Source organism: Aspergillus aculeatinus (assembly GCF_003184765.1).
Source record: "Aspergillus aculeatinus CBS 121060 unplaced genomic scaffold BO66scaffold_1, whole genome shotgun sequence".
Taxonomy (NCBI): domain Eukaryota; kingdom Fungi; phylum Ascomycota; class Eurotiomycetes; order Eurotiales; family Aspergillaceae; genus Aspergillus; species Aspergillus aculeatinus.
In genome coordinates this window covers 997,130-1,014,528 of record NW_020291470.1, presented here as the reverse complement: position 1 = coordinate 1,014,528, position 17,399 = coordinate 997,130, and the positions used below count along the sequence as shown (strand labels likewise).

At 53.1% G+C, this 17,399-nt stretch overlaps 10 protein-coding genes across 10 annotated transcripts; 5 read left to right on the top strand and 5 right to left on the bottom strand.

Annotated features, from left to right (window-relative positions):
- Positions 1-7: 7 nt before the first annotated feature.
- BO66DRAFT_467156 (putative short-chain dehydrogenase/oxidoreductase) lies at positions 8-993 on the top strand (the record flags this gene model as incomplete). The annotated part of the gene is made up of 2 exons (XM_025652541.1): positions 8-319; positions 382-993. Exons 1-2 carry the CDS (start codon positions 122-124, stop codon positions 991-993), a joined length of 810 nt encoding a protein of 269 aa, XP_025509271.1. The 5' UTR covers positions 8-121.
- Positions 994-1,058: 65 nt separating this feature from the next.
- On the bottom strand, positions 1,059-2,433 carry BO66DRAFT_445215 (Zn(II)2Cys6 transcription factor domain-containing protein). The gene has a single exon (XM_025651640.1). It carries the CDS (start codon positions 2,345-2,347, stop codon positions 1,163-1,165), a length of 1,185 nt encoding a protein of 394 aa, XP_025509270.1. The 5' UTR covers positions 2,348-2,433; the 3' UTR covers positions 1,059-1,162.
- A 194-nt stretch (positions 2,434-2,627) lies between these two features.
- On the bottom strand, positions 2,628-3,873 carry BO66DRAFT_8443 (sugar phosphate isomerase/epimerase family protein). The gene has a single exon (XM_025653645.1). It carries the CDS (start codon positions 3,649-3,651, stop codon positions 2,635-2,637), a length of 1,017 nt encoding a protein of 338 aa, XP_025509269.1. The 5' UTR covers positions 3,652-3,873; the 3' UTR covers positions 2,628-2,634.
- A 506-nt stretch (positions 3,874-4,379) lies between these two features.
- Positions 4,380-5,845, top strand: BO66DRAFT_387343 (pepsin-like aspartic protease). Its single transcript, XM_025646279.1, has 4 exons — positions 4,380-4,484; positions 4,538-4,662; positions 4,720-5,261; positions 5,323-5,845. The coding sequence occupies exons 1-4, from the start codon at positions 4,392-4,394 to the stop codon at positions 5,703-5,705; spliced, it is 1,143 nt and encodes a 380-aa protein (XP_025509268.1). The 5' UTR covers positions 4,380-4,391; the 3' UTR covers positions 5,706-5,845.
- Positions 5,846-7,094: 1,249 nt separating this feature from the next.
- On the top strand, positions 7,095-7,742 carry BO66DRAFT_397060 (uncharacterized protein; the record flags this gene model as incomplete). The annotated part of the gene is made up of 1 exon (XM_025648575.1): positions 7,095-7,742. The coding sequence occupies one exon, from the start codon at positions 7,095-7,097 to the stop codon at positions 7,740-7,742; it is 648 nt and encodes a 215-aa protein (XP_025509267.1).
- Positions 7,743-7,969: 227 nt separating this feature from the next.
- Positions 7,970-8,464, bottom strand: BO66DRAFT_424929 (putative quinol monooxygenase; the record flags this gene model as incomplete). The annotated part of the gene is made up of 3 exons (XM_025650192.1): positions 7,970-8,104; positions 8,161-8,188; positions 8,280-8,464. The coding sequence occupies 3 exons, from the start codon at positions 8,462-8,464 to the stop codon at positions 7,970-7,972; spliced, it is 348 nt and encodes a 115-aa protein (XP_025509266.1).
- Positions 8,465-10,152: 1,688 nt separating this feature from the next.
- BO66DRAFT_445207 (TauD/TfdA dioxygenase family protein) lies at positions 10,153-11,437 on the top strand (the record flags this gene model as incomplete). Its single annotated transcript, XM_025651639.1, has 4 exons — positions 10,153-10,366; positions 10,432-10,758; positions 10,835-11,209; positions 11,283-11,437. The coding sequence occupies 4 exons, from the start codon at positions 10,153-10,155 to the stop codon at positions 11,435-11,437; spliced, it is 1,071 nt and encodes a 356-aa protein (XP_025509265.1).
- A 693-nt stretch (positions 11,438-12,130) lies between these two features.
- On the bottom strand, positions 12,131-12,553 carry BO66DRAFT_433513 (uncharacterized protein; the record flags this gene model as incomplete). Its single annotated transcript, XM_025650697.1, has 1 exon — positions 12,131-12,553. The coding sequence occupies one exon, from the start codon at positions 12,551-12,553 to the stop codon at positions 12,131-12,133; it is 423 nt and encodes a 140-aa protein (XP_025509264.1).
- A 550-nt stretch (positions 12,554-13,103) lies between these two features.
- Positions 13,104-14,362, bottom strand: BO66DRAFT_363286 (putative aldehyde reductase; the record flags this gene model as incomplete). The annotated part of the gene is made up of 5 exons (XM_025645109.1): positions 13,104-13,402; positions 13,465-13,564; positions 13,610-13,782; positions 13,839-14,028; positions 14,096-14,362. 5 exons carry the CDS (start codon positions 14,360-14,362, stop codon positions 13,104-13,106), a joined length of 1,029 nt encoding a protein of 342 aa, XP_025509263.1.
- Positions 14,363-15,319: 957 nt separating this feature from the next.
- BO66DRAFT_387342 (uncharacterized protein) lies at positions 15,320-17,370 on the top strand. The gene is made up of 2 exons (XM_025646278.1): positions 15,320-15,345; positions 15,417-17,370. Exon 2 carries the CDS (start codon positions 15,598-15,600, stop codon positions 16,966-16,968), a length of 1,371 nt encoding a protein of 456 aa, XP_025509262.1. The 5' UTR covers positions 15,320-15,345; positions 15,417-15,597; the 3' UTR covers positions 16,969-17,370.
- The last annotated feature ends 29 nt before the right edge of the window (positions 17,371-17,399 follow it).

Sequence of the window (17,399 nt, the reverse complement as noted above, 5' to 3'; positions counted from 1 at the left end):
CGGGTTGGAAGAGTTGTTCATCAGTCAAGCTCTTGTTACTATTAGTGTGATCACTACTATCTCTTCTTCTCCTCCTTCCTCCTTGTTCTCTTCATTTGACACAAGAAACATCACAACAATCATGTCTTTCCCCTACCAGAAGGTCCTCATCATCGGCGCCACCTCCGGCATCGGCAAGTCCCTAGCCACCAAGCTGGTTGAGAATGGCATCCGCGTGGTTGTGGCTGGCCGCCGCAAGGAGAACCTGGATGCGTTCGTCGCCCAGCACGGCAGCGACAAGGTCGACTCTGCGGTCTTCGACGTGATGCAGCTCGAGAAGGTAAGAGCCCCTCCAACCCTCCCAACCCAGCGAACAAAAAAACCACTAACCATCCCGCAAAGATACCCGAATTCGCCGCCACCATCACCGCCGCCCACCCGGACCTGGACTGCATCTTCGTGAACAGCGGCATCCAGCGGCCGTTCGACTTCGCGAAGCCCGAGACGGTGGACCTGGACGTCTTCGACCAGGAGCTGATCACCAACTACACGTCGGCGGTGCGCCTCACCAAGGCGTTCCTGCCGCACCTGCTGCAGCAGCCCCGCCCGACGGCGCTGGTCTACACGACCTCGCAGATGGCGCTGGTGCCCATGATGCGGTGCCCCAACTACGGCGCCTCCAAGGCGGCGCTGCACCACTTCATCCTGGCGCTGCGCACGCAGCTGCAGGAGGGCGCCGGCAACGTCCGTGTGCTGGAGATCTACCCGCCCGCCGTGCAGACCGAGCTGCACGACGCCAAGCACCAGCCCGACCTCAAGGACGGCCACCTCATCGGCATGCCGCTGCAGGAGTTCGTGGACGAGGTCTGGGCCCGGCTCGGCAAGGGCGAGGACCAGATCCCCGTCGGCTCCGCCGCCGAGATCTTCCAGGCCTTCGAGGTCAAGCGCCAGGAGTTGTACAAGGGGATGACCGAGTTGTTGTCGGGTTTGTTGAAGCAGTTCTTGCGCGAGTAAAAGCCACTTCTGCAATTGGATGAAGTTAGTTTTATGATAGATGAAATGTGATGTTTGCTTTTGGTGTATCTTGCATCTAGAGATAGAAATTTGATTGTTTTACTTACATGACGTACCTTGCCGGCTTTGAATTCCCTTTTAGTTCATGGTTCACTCATAGTGTATACTCTCACACCTCCACTACCAAAGAAGCAGGCGGAGGCGTAGGAAACCCCCTCGCGACATCCGCAACCTGCTTGCCCCGACACGCCGCGAGGATCAACCCGGCGAACGCCCCGATCCCATGCACCTGCCCTTGCTCCAACATGCCCGAATACCCGTGTAACGAGACCATCGCCCCCTCACTGGACCCCCACAGCTCGTCCGTGACAACCCCTTCCTCGTCCGCAGTATCCCACAGCCCCGTCCGCACGTCGAACGGCAACGCGTCCACGAACGGCGTGCGCACCGAGTAGTTCCGCGTCCGCAGTGAGTACACGCTGCGCAGCATGAACCCGACGATGATCGTGCGGCGCACGCTCTCGGCGAACAGCCACGCGCGGCGCGGGCTGAGCGTCGCCGGCAGCTGCACGGGCGCCTGGACCCACAGCCGATGCCCCAGGTTCAGGAGCATCTCGCTGATGGACTCCTGGTATTCGGTGTCGTGCTGCTGCTGGGTCTCAGTCGGGTCGGACGCATGGAGCGGCGGGGACAGGAGGAGGATGCACTGGATGAGGAGGAGGGCCTGGGCGCTGGCGAGCAGGTCGGGGAAGGTGGAGGCGCGCGTGAGGTGGCGGTGCAGGGAGCGGGATTTCTGGTGTAAGAGGGACTGGATCTCTTTTCGCTGGTGGGTGCTGGGACTGAAGAGTGAGGAGTGATAGTGTTTACACAGGCTGTAGATGTCTTGTAGGGGTGGGGGTGGGGTGGAGGCGCTCGGCCACAGGTCGGGGTGGATGAAGTGGGTTTTGAGGGAGGAGGCGAAGGTGAGGGGGTATTGGCGCATGCCGGAGATGAGGAAGGAGATCACGGTCGGGGAGTAGCCTTTGGTGATCTCCAGGGGGGGCAGGGGTGGGGGGATCGTCGGGGTGGTGGTATATGGTCTTGGTTTGCGGGGGCGGGATATGTTGGCTTGTGTTATCGAGGAGGAGGAGGAGGAGGAGGGAGTGGTGGTGTGAACGAGACTTCGGGCCTTGGCGAGGCTAGAGGTGGAAGAGGAGGCGTTGACTGTCAATGGCACGTTGATGTACTCGCAGTCAATCCGGCGGGCCTGGCAGCGGCTGCAGCGCGGCCAGCGCTGGTCGCAGCGCCGTTTGCCACGGGCGCAGGCTTGGCAGGATCGGCGCAGTGTGGGTGGTTTGGGGGCCTCAATGACCATCGTGATAGACCTAGGTGATGACAGGGAAGATAAGAGGTTGATTTGAGTAGTCTGATAGGAGGGTGAGTGGTGTGAGAGGAGAGGGAAGGGGAGAGAAAGAGGTCGGAGATGAAGCATTCCGGTGACGCGGCCGAAACCCATAGAACCGAGTCACGTGCACGATTTCCGTGGTTCCAACGGCCGAAGTTGCCTGATCGGGACAAGCAACAGAAGAACAAGCTCTTCACTATGGAGAAATTCATGCATCTAACTCATTTAACATTCAACACTAAAAGAGATGCCCGCCTCTAATAATGTGCCTTGAGGGGCCCATCTCCCGTCTTTCCCGATAGTCCCTGCTGGATCTTCTCCCATGACACTCTCGCCCGCCTGGCTGCATCCTCCGGCTTGTGCTCCGCGCTGCGCATCCGCCAGTCAAACACCTCCATCGAAACCCATCCCTTGAATCCCTTATCCACAACCCACGTCTTGACAGTCTCTAAAATAGGGAGATAACCACCCAGCTCCGCCTCCATTGGAAAAGGCCTCGCATGCTTCGACCAGGTGAATTGAGGGGCCTCACCCTGCAGGTACCACGGATGCGCCTCCGACAGCGGCGGGTCGAAGCGCTCCGCATCGGACAATTGCACATAGAAGATCTTCTCCAGAGGGCACTGCTCACTGAACCGCTTTAGAGACGCCTCCAGATCCCGATCGCCCGTCGGGAGCTTTCCTGACTTGTCCGTATTACTGCCCCATAGCTTGGTATGCTCGTGGAAGTTATCGAGGCACAAGCCAAAGTTCGGTCGGTCCACCGCGTTTACAATACGAAGGGCTGTCTCCCAGGTGGAGCAGAGGACCCCCCACGAGAGGTACTCGTACGCAACGGAGATGACTGGCTGCTCGGCACTGGCGAGATCCGCCAGTTGCTGTAGATCGGATACGACCACCTTCTCGTCCGTGCTGCCGTCGGGGTTGTAGTATGAGGGGACCTGAAGATAGGTTGCCTGGAGGGTGCGCGCCAGCTGCAACCAGTGCTTAGCGGTAGCGAGTCGCTCGGATAAGGGCAAGCTGCCACCCTCGAAATTTTCAAAGGGCGCCAGGGAGATGATTTCGACTCGGTGCTCCACGCAGAGATCTCTTGTTACTTTGGCCGCTTCGTGGATGGAGATGTTGAGATGTTGCGCAAAGTCGGCGAGATCGGAGTACACGACCTCGATGCCGGTGAAGCCCTGCCGCGATGCGACCAGGATCTTTTGGTCGAGGGTGTGACTGGGATGCTGACCCAAGGACTTGGAGCCAATGGCTTGCTTGTTGGCCAACATTGTAACTGGTGGTTATGAAGTATATGTTAACGGTTGATTCCTGCTGTCCATGGGTGGTGGTGAGTAGCGTCTTTAAACCGAGGAATTTCCCCGCATCAACGGAACTGGGTTTCCGATGGGTTTACAAACCCGGGCTTCAGATTTTTTGATTGTGATCAACGGATTGATGATGATTGATGAATGGTGACTGTTGCACTGTGTGGTACTCATGCTGACCGTCGGTATGAAATCCCTTATGCTATGCAATTATGCCGCCCTCAGCTGGCTACTCAAGTAGCTGAGGCTGACCACGTCCCAGGCCAGAAATGACTCCGATCCCGGAGCCAAATAGAGATCACAACTACATCGCTCGACACTCATCTGTCGTCTTTTTAGTTCTGCCCCTCATTGATAGATTAGTTTGAGTGTAGAAACCCTGGCTACCGATGAAGAAAGGGACGACAAGCTCTAACTACTGCGGTGCTTGGCCGAGGTAAAGAGGCAAGCAGGGCAGGGAAGTGGGTTCGCAAGGCACAGAAATAGAACATTGAGACAAGCGGTTTCAAACTCATTCCACACAGAGTAGCTTATTTGTCCTTCAGGGCCTGGAATCTCCACCACCCGCCGATTGTCTCACATTATTCTAGAAGACTTGGCATTGGGGACTCCGGGACTGCCGCCCCTGATGCCCTACTTAAGGCCCGGAAAAGATCTACATTCTTCAACAAGTCTTACCACAATTGAAGCGTTTACAATTCAACATGGTCTTGCGATCCCTTTTTCTTGCACCAGTACTGGCCACCGCATCTGTAGGCAGCGTCATCGATCTCGATATCAAGGTCCGCAATGGCTATGTAAGTTCCTGCTCAAATGAGAATGGCGGTTCATGCTCCTGACTCATTTACAGAGAACCATTGAGGTAGACCTGGGCACCCCCGGTGGCCCTTATGATCTGCTCTATGACACCGGGTCAACGGACCTCTGGGTGCTGGACGGCAAGTGTACCGACGAGAATTGTCCCAACGGGAGCGGGTATAGTTACACCCATCTTCCGATCTTTTGATATCCGAAGCTCACGCCGACCGCAAGATATCCCCGCCACAAATACAACCTCACATCTACAGGCGAGAACCTCGGCCTCAATGGCTCCATCGAATACAGCGGAGGTACCGTTGAGGGCTACAGTGCGTCCGACATCCTCAGCATCCCCGGAACCAACGTCTCCTATCGGCAGTCCTTCCTCGTCGCCACCGACAGCACCTGGGCTGCGCTGGGCGCCGATGGGTTCCTGGGTCTCGGCTCCTCGACGATCGCGATCAACAACGCGACCGCCCCCTTCGAGCAGATGATGCAGGACGGACTGCTGGACCAGCCCCGGTTCGCCATCTACGCGGGCAAGGGCGTCTCCACCACATCCGAGCCCAACCCCGAGAACAACGGCGTCTTCACGCTGGGCGGAAGTCACGAGGACATCTACGCCGACGGCGAGCTGCAGTGGCTCCAGACCGAGTCGCCCTTTGAGATCTTCAAGACGGGGCTGTACGGCATGCAGGGCCACAACACCACCAGCGACGGCAAGAATCAATCCAGTGAGCTGCTCAACTGGTACGGGACTGCCATCTTCGATACTGGTAAGAAACATTCTCCGCAAGGAACAGGGACCTCATCTGATAATCCAATCTCAATGTGAAGGAGCTTCATCGATCGAAATCCCCGAACAATACATCGACGAGGTCTACGCGATGACTCCATTCAAGTACTCGGATCTCCTCAATGGGTATCGGCCGCTGTGTTCCGAGTTCAACAAGACCTGGTCTGTCTCCTTCACTATCGGATTCTATGGCGAGGCGCCCACCTTCACTCTCACCGGTGACCAGTTGGCGGTGCCCGGCTACCAGGATGATGACCACTGCTTCCCTCCGTTCAACGCCTGGAACAGCTTCAACACTATCTTCGGGCAGCATTGGATGCAGAACTTCTACATGATCTATGACTTTGGGTCGTTTGAGCCCGAGTCGTATGATATCCGCTTGGGGATTGCGCCGTTGAAGAAGGAGTATCGTCATCGGGTTTGAGTTGCCCGGAGAATACTAGGTGTAATGAGAAGACCGATTCTCCGATGATCTTGGAGGATGCGGAGCTGTGAGAATTGTAGCATCGCTGAGATATGATTTAGCGCATACATTGTCGAAAGTTTATCTGCAGAGCTAGTGGGAGAGAGGAGAACACATGGAAATAACATATAGTAAGATGTCAGGTCCAGCGATACTGTCAAGTAGAGCCGTTCGGCAGCAACATGTCTCGCCCACCGTATCCATAGATCTAGGTATGAATCTGCCGGCAGGATACGTTGACAGAAACGCCCAGGCTACGCCACCTTCTATCAGTGCAGAGCTTTGAGGGCATCGAGCTCGCGGAAATTGTAGATCTCTTCGAGCACATCATCCGACACCCGCCCGAAACCCCGGGGCCAAGCCAGATAGCCCTTGCATTTCGCTACACTCTGCTTCGCGCCAAAAAGGATCATGCATCGGTCGTTCACGACCCCAATTCTAGCCATATGATGGCGTCAAAGCTTACGCCCCACGGGCCTGTGGTCCACTTAATGCCAGAACAAATTGAAGACTGAGCACTTGTCACCAAATCTGAAATTCGCACGGAAAGCGTGTGAAAATATCCGAGGATTGTTGAACCATAAGCCTGTCAAGCTGTCAAGCATGCCGTTGAAAAGATTAAGTAATGTCGCTCGCTATCCGACCTGGGGACTTATTAGTTGGCTGCAGTGGAATTATGGAATGGGTTAGTAGCCATCTATACTCGAATGTTCAGACTACGGAAATCTCATCGCGCATGCCGATGTGGGATTTCGCGGAGATGGTGACTCGGAGCTCTTTTCTGTCACCAAATGGACTCTTTGACGAATGATTGGTCTGAAGCTGAAACTGAATGAACAACTAGGACAATGCAATTATTTGAGACATTGCTGAGGTCCAGCTGAAGTAAATGCAGGCATGACTCAAAACGAATTTTCTTCTTTCGTTCGAGGCCAGTGGAAAGCAGTGATTCTGGTTAAAAAAAAGCTTTAGGGGATTTTCTTTCATCCTGCGGGTTATCTCCTCTCTGTTGAGAAGAACAGAGGGTAATGGGCCTCAGTGGTGGGCAACTCAGGTTAAGTCCTTTGTGTCGAAGGTAGTGACAAGGAGATTGTTCAGCTTAACCGGAAGATATCACCAAAAACACCCCAGGAAATATTTTTCACGGACCTGGTGTCGACACACTGATGTCGAACTGGCTGGCTTATAAAATCACGCTCCTGAACCGTAGAGATTCTCTTTTCCCTTAGCAAGGCACCCCCCTGAATCTCAACCCTTACCAACATAACACCCAACAATCAACACTATATCTCCGAAGACCCCAATCAGCCAACACACAGCACTACTGCACAGAAAATACACTCCGCAAATATGGCCACCCAACACATCGAGGCCCTCGCAGCCATATTGACTCCCATCCTTGCCAACTACTTTCCCGAAGAGCAAAGCTTTCAAATTTCCGCGACGCCGATCACACCCACTTCCCCATCCGCCAAAAACTGCGAAGCTCCCATCTTCTTCCAAGTACTCACGGCCTCTAATACTAAAGGGGTGGCTTTCTTCACGATCCTGATTGCCGCACCCATTGCCTGGCCGCAAGCAGCAACGCCAGATTTCCAAAAGACCTTGCAAACCCGCTGTGTCGAGATCCTCCGCTGCCACTGGGCGCGCCACACCCCCGGGGAATCCCGCCCTCCAGCCGTTGGAGCGGTGGTGGTCGGCGACGAGCTGCGACTTTGCTGGGACCTTTCGGTGCCCGGGACGCCGGGGCTGAAGCGGATGATTGAGAATGTGATGGGACGGAAGCTGGATGAGCAGAGCAGAATCATGCATGCCCACTCACGGGATTGGGCATTCGTCGGGGCCGTGTTGAAGGAGGTCAAAGACTTCCTCAAGCCGTGGATAGCTAGTGGGAAAGTGGATGACAGTGTAGAGAACGGAGACGAAGAGGAGATTACGACCGAGTTAGCCGACGCTTACTTGAAGGCTCTCGAGGCCGGGGTGCTACCGCCGATGTAGCCTCTTCCAATATGCTGTACCTCGATGACTGAGGTACCGCCGGCTACATGTCTGAAGGACATCCGTGAAGGATTGTAATTCATTTTTTACAATTTCTCCCGTCTTCTTTCCCTGCTGCAAGAGACGAGACCTATCTCTTAGAGTATATTTAGAACCACAGAAAAGAGACAATACAAGATGTGAAGCCCTTGGTCTAAAAGCCAAGGCATGAATTCAATTCATGATATCTAGACCTGATTCGTAGACTTAACCATCAAATAAGGCGCCCCCACCCGGTTGAGGATCTTCGCTTCGCGGGGCTTGATGAACATCGGCTCAGTGATCGCCAGATAGTCCTTGTAGTAGGGTTTCTGTATTTGCACCTAAATGAAGTGTTAGCGACGTAGTGATCTCACCCGAGGGAAGATTGCCGGTTTACCTTAAAAAGCCATTCGGGAGTTTGTGACCTGCAGACGGTGAGTAAGTCTCATGTTCAGAAATATTGCGGCACCCGAAAAGTCCTGACACCAGATGAAGGCAAGGGAAAAATAGACATACCAATTCTCCACCCAGGATACAGTGCCCGGCTCCTCCGGGGACTGGTAGACCTCGAAAAAGGTACACTCGGGCTCCGCGATGACATTGTCGTACACTGGCTGGAAAGCTTCCCAGAATTTGGGCAGGTTCGCCGGATCGATGTGGATGGTGATGTGGAGGGAGATTCCGCGGTTGGGGGTCGTCATCTTGAATGCTAGGGGATCGGAAGACGATAGGGAGGATAGTATGTAGTGTGATGTTGGGTAGTGAGAGGAGGATGGGTGTTCGAAAAATATCTCCATGCAGTGCGTGCGATACGCTCATTCTTATAGCAGTCGGAGCAAGAAATGAGCAAGAAATCTGACATCTCGGCAAAGGCTGGCTGGCTGGCTGACCATCCGGCCGTCAGGCTGAGCTTACGGGTGTGTTGAATGATCGCGCTGCCATCTGAAGGAATTCTGGCAAACGCATATTCTGTGAGATATGACCCACCCAGGATGGAGACACATCACCCATCAAACCAATGAACACAGAGACTCATACCTATAAGTTAACTAGTAGGTTTGTTAGCACAGCAGTAGATGTGGATCCATGCAACACTGCCGCAAAGCTGGCTGAAGGGCTCGGCGTTAAGCTCGGAGACAACAAGGAACGGAGGTCACCTAATAGGTAAAGTCGTTAAAGACGAGATGATATGGGTCTCAACGGTGGGCCAGTGACAGTTTTCTCACCCACTCTATTGGTGCGCTCGGGGAGGGCGTCAACATGTGGGATTCCCGACATTAGAGCTATTTAGTATCTTTGCGTGCCAGACAGGATTGCTTATGGATTTTTATATTATTTATATTTTTACAAGTATAAGCAGAGTGGAATTAGGATGATAGACTATGGATTTGAGAAGCTTCGAGATGTAGCGTGATTGAATACTCTTTCACAAGCTACCAGAGGATTGCATAATATAGTGAGTTTAGCTCGCAAGCTTAGGGAGTAGACGACGGATTCATGTCACTAATAGAAAGAGCAGACAGTTTGTAGTCGGGGCAGAGCTGGGCTCCGTGGAGGGAGATCAGAGAAGCCGAAAGAGTCAATTATGCTCAGGATTATAAGACCTACTGATCCGGTTTATGAATTGGATAGACTATTCAGAGCATAGAATACTATTTCCTATGACTGGAGTATCAGTGACACATAAACTGTGGTAAGCAGTGTCTTGTTGTTGGTGCTCTTATATTCATTTTTTCGGGTATAGAAAGATTGCAGTAGCATATAAAAACCCGGGAAAAATCCACTCAAACAGCCTCACGCCATTGTTTTTTTTCCATTCATTCCTAGGCCCACACACTGCACCTAAAGAAGACCATTGCGATCATAGATAATCGACTTCTGTGATAGCCGACATACGCGGAACAAGGGAGTAGCATAACCGAGACCAGCAACAAGCAGAGAATAGGTCGGACAAGGTGATAACAAAGGAAGTACTAACTGTACCTTGGTAAAACGGCTGACATATACCTGATTCGAGACCGGCATTTGCGTGACCAACCCCTCGTATGGGCTCACCGGAAGTCGGCGATAAGCCGTGCATGGCGGAATATGGCATTATCCGCAGCTTCAATCACGTCGCTTTCAGCAACTCAGGATCAAGTATCGGCAACGTTACACAAAGCCAAGCTGATAAGCAGGTCCCGATAATGCAGCGACATACGAACTTCTGCGGGGTACGGGTGCTATGTCCTAGAGTTTGTAGGCAGTATAGCGAGAGTCTCAGAAGATAAGGTCAGAAGAGGCACTGGGATATAAGAAGTCATCGTCCTCACCTCATGCAAGTATACTCAACTTACTCAATCAACCAGATCACATCCGAATCCAACAAAAAGGTGTTCTTCTTCCTACCATGGCTCCATCTCTGACCGAAACGGCCGCCCATGTCGTTCCAATCCCCACCAAGGCATCACAAAGAGAACCTGTCCAAGCGACCGGCGCACTCGACGCCTACGACTCCTTCGACGTGACCCCCATTATCGGTCGCGAGTTCAGCAACGCGAACCTGAAAGATTGGCTGCGCGCCCCGAACTCTGATGATCTCCTGCGAGAGCTCGCCCTCACCGGTACAGGATCCTCACATCTATGGAAAACCCTCCTTGAATCGCTTGTTAACCAAAAGATGAGACAGTATCCCAGCGCGGCGTGGTCTTCTTCCGCAAACAAGACGACCTCGACAACGACCTCCAAAAGGAACTCGTGCAGCGCCTGGGCCAACTCTCCGGCAAGCCCTCCACCTCGGGACTGCACGTCCACCCGATCATCAACGCAAGCCGGGAGCACGGCGACAAGGACAACGAGATCAGCGTGATCAGCTCGCGGGCGCGCCAGAAGCTGTTCAAGGGGTTCGAGAAGCGCCAGAGCAACAAGCGCGAGTGGCACAGTGATATCACCTTCGAGCCGATTCCGAGCGACTATACGATCTTGCGGCTGACGGAGTTGCCGACGACGGGTGGGGGTGAGTAAAACCTAGCCCTGAATCGGATGAGCTGCTTGCTTGAATCCACCACACGAGACTGACCACGACTTGACAGACACCCTCTGGGCCTCCGGCTACGAGCTGTACGATCGCATCTCCGAGCCTTACCAGAAATTCCTCGAGGGACTCACCGCCACCTACGCGCAACCCGGGTTCAACGAGATCGCCAAGAATAACGGTTTTGATGTGTTCGTGGGCCCGCGGGGCGCCCCCGAGAACGTCGGCGAGGTCCTGCAGGCCACCCACCCGGTGATCCGCACCAATCCGGTGACGGGATGGAAGAGTGTGTTTGCCGTGGGCCACCATGTGCAGAAGATTGATGGGTTGACTGAGGAAGAGAGTCGCCATCTGCTGGACTGGTTTGTGAAATTGATTGTCGAGAATCATGATCTCCAGGTTCGGTTGCGGTGGCAGAATCCGAATGATTTGGGTAAGATGCTGCCTTCGGATCCTTCCTTTGATGTTAAAGGAGGAGAAGTCGCTAACAAGGTTCACATGCACAGCGATTTGGGATAACCGCAGCGTGTACCATGCGGCTACCCCAGACCACGAGGATTTCGGCCCACGCACTGGGCAGCGTGTGGTGGGGTTGGGGGAGAAGCCGTATTTGGATCCGAGCAGCACCGGAAGACGTGAGGCTTTGGAGAAGACTGCATGAAATCAAGGGTTTGCTTGTGGTTGTGGATGAATGCTATGTGCGATGTGGTAGAGGCTAACAAATGTCTGTGTTTCATTAACTATTTAGCATCAGCGGATTGCGAAAATTGTGGTGCATGACCAATCCAGGGTATTTTGTAGGCATAAATTGATCGCTTGACATGCTGTAACCTTTCTTTACGAGAATGAGGCTGCTTGAGCTAGTCGAAGGATCCTCGACTGGTGAAGTATCGAATGCTACAATCTCAGCCCAGCACTAAACCAAGCCTAGTTTGCGCTACATGATTGCGTAACCTAGAGAGACATTCTCGTCAAGCAAGTCAATTAGGCTTGTCATCGTACCCTTTTTGTTGTATTACAATAATATCCATATAAGGGTTGTGAGGCACAGCTGAACGGTAGAAATCACTCTATTTGTGCGGTCGGGTAGGGCGTCAATACTTGGGACCTATGAACTTAGGGCTATTTAGCATCTCTGCGTGCCAGACAGAATTGCTAAGTAGATTTTATGTTGTTTATAGATTTACGAGCAGATCAGAATTAAGATAATAGGTTATATAATTAGATGGTGGCATTAAGCTATAAAGGCTGCTTATCACTGCTTACCTGGAAAGCGTGGCGACGCCCTTCTCAGGAGGCTCAGCTGAAGTACAGAACTAGAAGACCGTTTGCTTCAAACCAGAAGGGCAAGCTCTCAAAAGTTATCCTCAAACCACGAGGCGACATTCACCAGGAGATAGACAAAGGCCGATCCCAGAAAGAACATCTTGATCGACCCACCGACAGTGAAATTGGGACGGTAGGGGTAGGTCGACCAGAGATAAAAGCCCAGGCTCGCGAATAGCGAGGCAAGAAGCAGCAGTCCCCGATCCTGGTAGTAACAGCCGATCTCGGAACTTTTATACCAGTCGTAGCCTCGGTACCAGTAGCTCATGATCAACTTTTGGATAAACCACAAGATAATCTGGAGGACCAGAAAGCACCACATAGCAACACGCACGGTCACCTTCTGGTCCAAACAGGTTTTCTTGGTCGGGAACATTCCGAAGGTCCTGTTCTCCTGCAGTGGGAGTGGGATATAGCTCTCCCGATCGACTGTTGGGGTTTCGAACTTCATTTCGGTAGGTGGTACACGAGCGATTCTTACTAGGTCGGATTATGACTGTGGTCTGTCTCGGCTTGTCAAGCATCGTTCGCCGGGTGTTGACAATTGCCTTGAGAAGAAATCTTACATGGGTTTAAATAGACCACCGAGATCGAGATGAGGCAACTCATCTAATACTACCTTTCTTTGTCGGCGCTGCCTTTCCACCTAATATTCTTTAGTAGCCCCTATGGTATACTAAGTAACAATAGGATACTATCCTCAACTTACAAAGGAAGATCAAGCAAGTAACAATAGTAACCTGGATACACAATGAGCAGCGAATCAAAAGTTTTTTGATGCGTTGGAATCCCTGCATTTGTCTTTGTCTGCACAGAAGAGTCACACAAAGGCTGGCTTGATACCTAACAAGCAATCGATTGAAGGATTCCCTCAACTCACTTCAGCTCAATCTACGCCTCTGTCCCTGTTTGTTGTTGGAGAACACGTGATATCTTGAGCTGTCGGGGACAACACGTCTTGGCAGCTTCGCAGAATGCCCCCATAGACAGGTGTCAGATCATCAGTATCCCTCAATACCGTTAACCAAAGATTCCCTCAGTGAAGTCCACCCAGGCTTGCCATAGAAGCTTTGCAGTAATTCCTCAGCGCGCTTGGAGGGCACAAGGTCAAATTTCTCCTTCACTGGATCGTAGGCATCGGGGATTTGGTTATTCTCAGGCCGTAGCTCTCGGAGAATCGTCAACACCTCCGCCCAGTTGTACGGGGCTGCGGCCGCGAAGATGCGCTCGGATTGCACGGCAGGGTCGAGCAATGCAATGACATGGAGACGCGCCGTGTCCTCCACGTCAACATACCAATCTAGAGATAACCCGTTAGCTGCACAGTCTTAGTATGATAAGATAGGCACCGGGAGTTCTTACGTGGTGGGATTATCTTCATGACAAAATCACTTCCATCGAGCAAAGTACGAGTGAGGCGCATCGACGTGCCTTGATGCTCAGGGAATAGGATTGTGCCGAACTAGAAGCGTCAGAATCCGAAATTGATTTGGTTAGATGAACATACATTTATGTTTGGAAGAACCGTGTTCAAGGTGAAATGCGGCTTGTGCTCCTTCATCCAGTTCCACGCGTTGCGCTCAGCGGTGGCCTTGGCGGCAGTGTACACAGTGCTGGGCTTCATATGTTCTGGAGTGTCGGAGTCCCAGGCAGCCGCTACTGCAGCATCGTTCCAAGTGCCTATCCATTGTTAGCGAAAGAGCTGCAAGCTGTCCAACATGAAAGATGATGCTCACTCTGGTCCACAGTCTTGCTTGGCGATCCAAATGCATCATCCATTGCAAGACATGCTGCATTCACGGAAGAGGTAAGAATCACTCGTTTGATGGATGGCGCCTTTTGCGCGGCGGTCAAGACGTTCATTGTCGCTGCGACTACCCCGGGGATCACATCGTTTGGGTGGGGGCGATAAGACATGTCGGAAGCCTTGTTCAAGAAGATCTAAGTCTCATTGCTGACACGAAGAGTAGGAGCTGGCAGATATGCCTACCACGTGGACAATACCACCTGCATCTTGCACCACGACATCCAGAGCCCCTTCATCTTCCAGTCGGGGAACGATCGCGGTTTCGAACCTGCCGGGGCCGTACTTGGATTGAAAGCCCTCGACAAGCCATGGCTTCTCCGAGCGTACAGTGCCTCGCACTTTATAGCCTTTGGCGAGAAAAGCGTTGATCACCTGGGAGGCGATGTAGCCGTTGGCTCCCGTCACCACGACCCAAGAGTCGATTGGTAGGGTATAGTCGGTAGAGATAGTCATGATGGTGATAATGATGATGGTGATGATGAGTTGAGGCCAGGAATGAGCTGTTTTGAACACTTTCTCAGTCTCAAACCCAGGGTTTTATACTCATTGTTCTGGCACCAAGCTCCACGATGAGGCTATACCCAAACGGTACGAGCGTAAGAACTGACGATGTGGCCAATCAGAGAGGGTGTTACGGGCGCGGGACCGAGCGCCGATCGGAGCCGACCTCGGAGGCTTTGGCTTTCCCTACCATTTCACACCGGACTACCCCTACCCCCACTAGATCAAATACCACGAACAAGCTCACATATAAGCGACAGGATGCACTGCTTTGCAACCTGGCAATCTCTGCATCCTGCTGTAAACTTCTTCGTCTTCTATATGATCACTCTAGCCACAGAAGAAATCACACCAAGAATCCATGCCGACCACCAGCATCTGAATCGGTGGTTGCTGGCCTCATTCGAATGTCCTCACTAGCACTATAGCACTGCAGTATCTTACCCACTTCAACTCCCAAGGAAGACCATCAACAAATTCGAAGTGCCAGACTCATGATCAGCCCGAGTTTCTCACTCCAATGCATGCTCACCCCTATTCTCATTCTCAGGCATCCACCCACCGCCCAATCATAAGCATGGAGGAGGTAGCCAGCCTTGCGGCGACGGCTTCACCCGCTAATCGGACGCCGTCACCATTAGTACTGCACACTAATGGGTTTAGTGAAGGAATATCACCGCTATAACTCATCAACTATCAGCTCGCCGCGAAACAAAGGACCGTTTTAGCTCTCCGGGTCAATTCACGTGATGCCGACCGATATCTCTCCGCGTCGCCCTCAGACTCGTGATTCCTCTTCTACAACCTGACCACTCTGATGATCAGACAAGCCAGCTCATGGATCCTTCTACAGTAGCCAAACCCACGGTCAGAAACGGCAAACCAAGACAGAAAAGATGGTTTCCGCGAGTGAGAACGGGCTGTATAACCTGCAAGTACGGCCCACCGAACCGGATAGTCCCGGACAGTCCGAGTCGCATATGCCACGTAGGCTAACCGTTGACAGAATCCGTCGCATCAAGTGTGATGAGGCCAAGCCAAGGTGAGGAGTACAGAGTCGCAGACACATCAATCCTATTGCACACATCTCGTCTGACACCCAGCGTGTCAATAGTTGTCAGAAGTGCGTGTCGACTGGACGCCGCTGCGACGGGTACGAGCCGATCCGCACGCCACCAGTGATGCGAATGCCCTCCGCCTGGGACTTCATCTCCGACGACTCCACCGAACTCGACAACTTCTCATTCTTCCAGTCCGTAACCACTTCGACACTAGCGGAATTCTTTGACCCCGGATTCTGGTCCGATCAGTTGTTGCGGTTCGCCCACCATTATCCCGCCCTCTGGCACGGCATGACCGCTCTGGCCTGCCTGCATCGAGACTACGTCGGCCAGGATGTTCGCTTCACTGCGCCCGGAGCACGGGAGATTCGCAGTAGGCGATTTGCAATGAAACAGTACAACAAATCCATCCAGGCGCTGTCGGAACTGTGCTCCAAGCCCGTTCTAGGTCTGGAAGATCGCATCGTCGTGCTGGCCACCTGTGCGATTTTCTCGTCCATGTGCGTCTTGCAGAGCCAGCAGCACCAGGCGTACATGCACATTCGCAACGGGCTGAAGATCATCTCCGAATGGGAGTTCGACTACCAAGAAGTGACAGTGTGCGGAGACTATGTGGCCGCCAGTATGCTGGTCCTGATCTTTACTCGCCTCGACTCCCAGGTCATTCCCTATATGTTTGCCTGCGACGACGCTACGACGTGGATTGACCGTCAGGTGGTCCCACTGTATGCGCATGCCACATTCCTTACTCTCTTTGACGCATACGTATCCATCGAAGCGATCTACAATGGTGTGATGCGGCTGATGTGGAAGTTCAACAAACGGGGCGCGAGTTATCGCCCCATCCCCCTCGCAGACCGCGAGGCACAGCTGCACCTCTTACAGGCGTGGGACCAACAATTGGCCATTGTTCTGGAGACGTTACCGGCGGAAGCCCGGAACTCCAAGGCAGTGGACCTACTGATGGTGCGCCGGACTCTGGCCGGGCTCTTTTACCATGTTGACCTCGCTCCCGGCGAGTTGGCAGCCGACCTTCATCTTGCGGAGAGTGTGGAGCTCGTGGACCGGGTCGCGCGGATCCTGGGAGATGGGGGCAATGGCCATCTGCAGCGTACCAAGGCAGCGTACACTCTCGAGACCGGGATTGTCGAGCCTCTGTTCTGGGTGGCTGTCCGGTGTCGCGAGCCGCAAGTGAGACGTCGAGCGCTGAGGCTGCTCCGACAGTATCCCCGCCGCGAGGGTATCTGCGACGGCATTGTGGCGGCGGGGACGGTCGACAAGCTGATCGAGATCGAGGAGACAGGGTGTCCCCGCGCACGTGGTGACCTAGATAGAGCAAGTCCCTGCAATGATGGACGATGGGTGTGCGAGAAACATCGTGTCTCGACGTGGGACTTCGTTCTGCAGTCCGAAAGCGAGGTTGCCGTCACGTACAGGACGGTGGAGGACTTTGCTCTCGACCGCCCGGGGACAAAGCTGCTGTATTCGTGGTGGTAGACCAGTATGTTTGGCCGTTGCATCAGCGATTAGAGAATAGACAAATTGATTCAACCTTGCTTTGGTTTGTCGGCCGTCTTACAGAGGCAAGCCTCGACTTGAATGCGTCCTTGGATGACAAACTGCCATCGAAGAATATTAAGCCTTTTTCGGCTTCGCCGTAACCCTACATCACTACACCCAAGCCAAGAATCATTATCATTCAAATAAATACTTATCTGCCTTGACAGCCGACACACCATGGATTTCGGGTGCTGTCCTCCGTGTTGCTTCAAAGAGCACTATATTTTCAAAGACAATAGCACCGGCTAATGCTCACTCGAGCCCCTCCCTCGCCAACAGAATATATCATGCAACATTCGCAACATGCATGCACAAGCGGTAACGCGACAAGGATTAAACAGGGAAATAGAAAGACGGAGGAATCGTCA

Bases quoted from the DNA above. Each gene is read 5' to 3' on its own strand.
- BO66DRAFT_445215 (XM_025651640.1), bottom strand. From the start codon at position 2,347: ATGGTCATTGAGGCCCCCAAACCACCCACACTGCGCCGATCCTGCCAA.
- BO66DRAFT_8443 (XM_025653645.1), bottom strand. From the start codon at position 3,651: ATGTTGGCCAACAAGCAAGCCATTGGCTCCAAGTCCTTGGGTCAGCAT.
- BO66DRAFT_387343 (XM_025646279.1), top strand. From the start codon at position 4,392: ATGGTCTTGCGATCCCTTTTTCTTGCACCAGTACTGGCCACCGCATCT. The intron at 4,663-4,719 runs GTATAGTTACAC...GCCGACCGCAAG, and splicing joins AATTGTCCCAACGGGAGCGG to ATATCCCCGCCACAAATACA. The intron at 5,262-5,322 runs GTAAGAAACATT...CTCAATGTGAAG, and splicing joins GACTGCCATCTTCGATACTG to GAGCTTCATCGATCGAAATC.
- BO66DRAFT_387342 (XM_025646278.1), top strand. From the start codon at position 15,598: ATGCCCTCCGCCTGGGACTTCATCTCCGACGACTCCACCGAACTCGAC.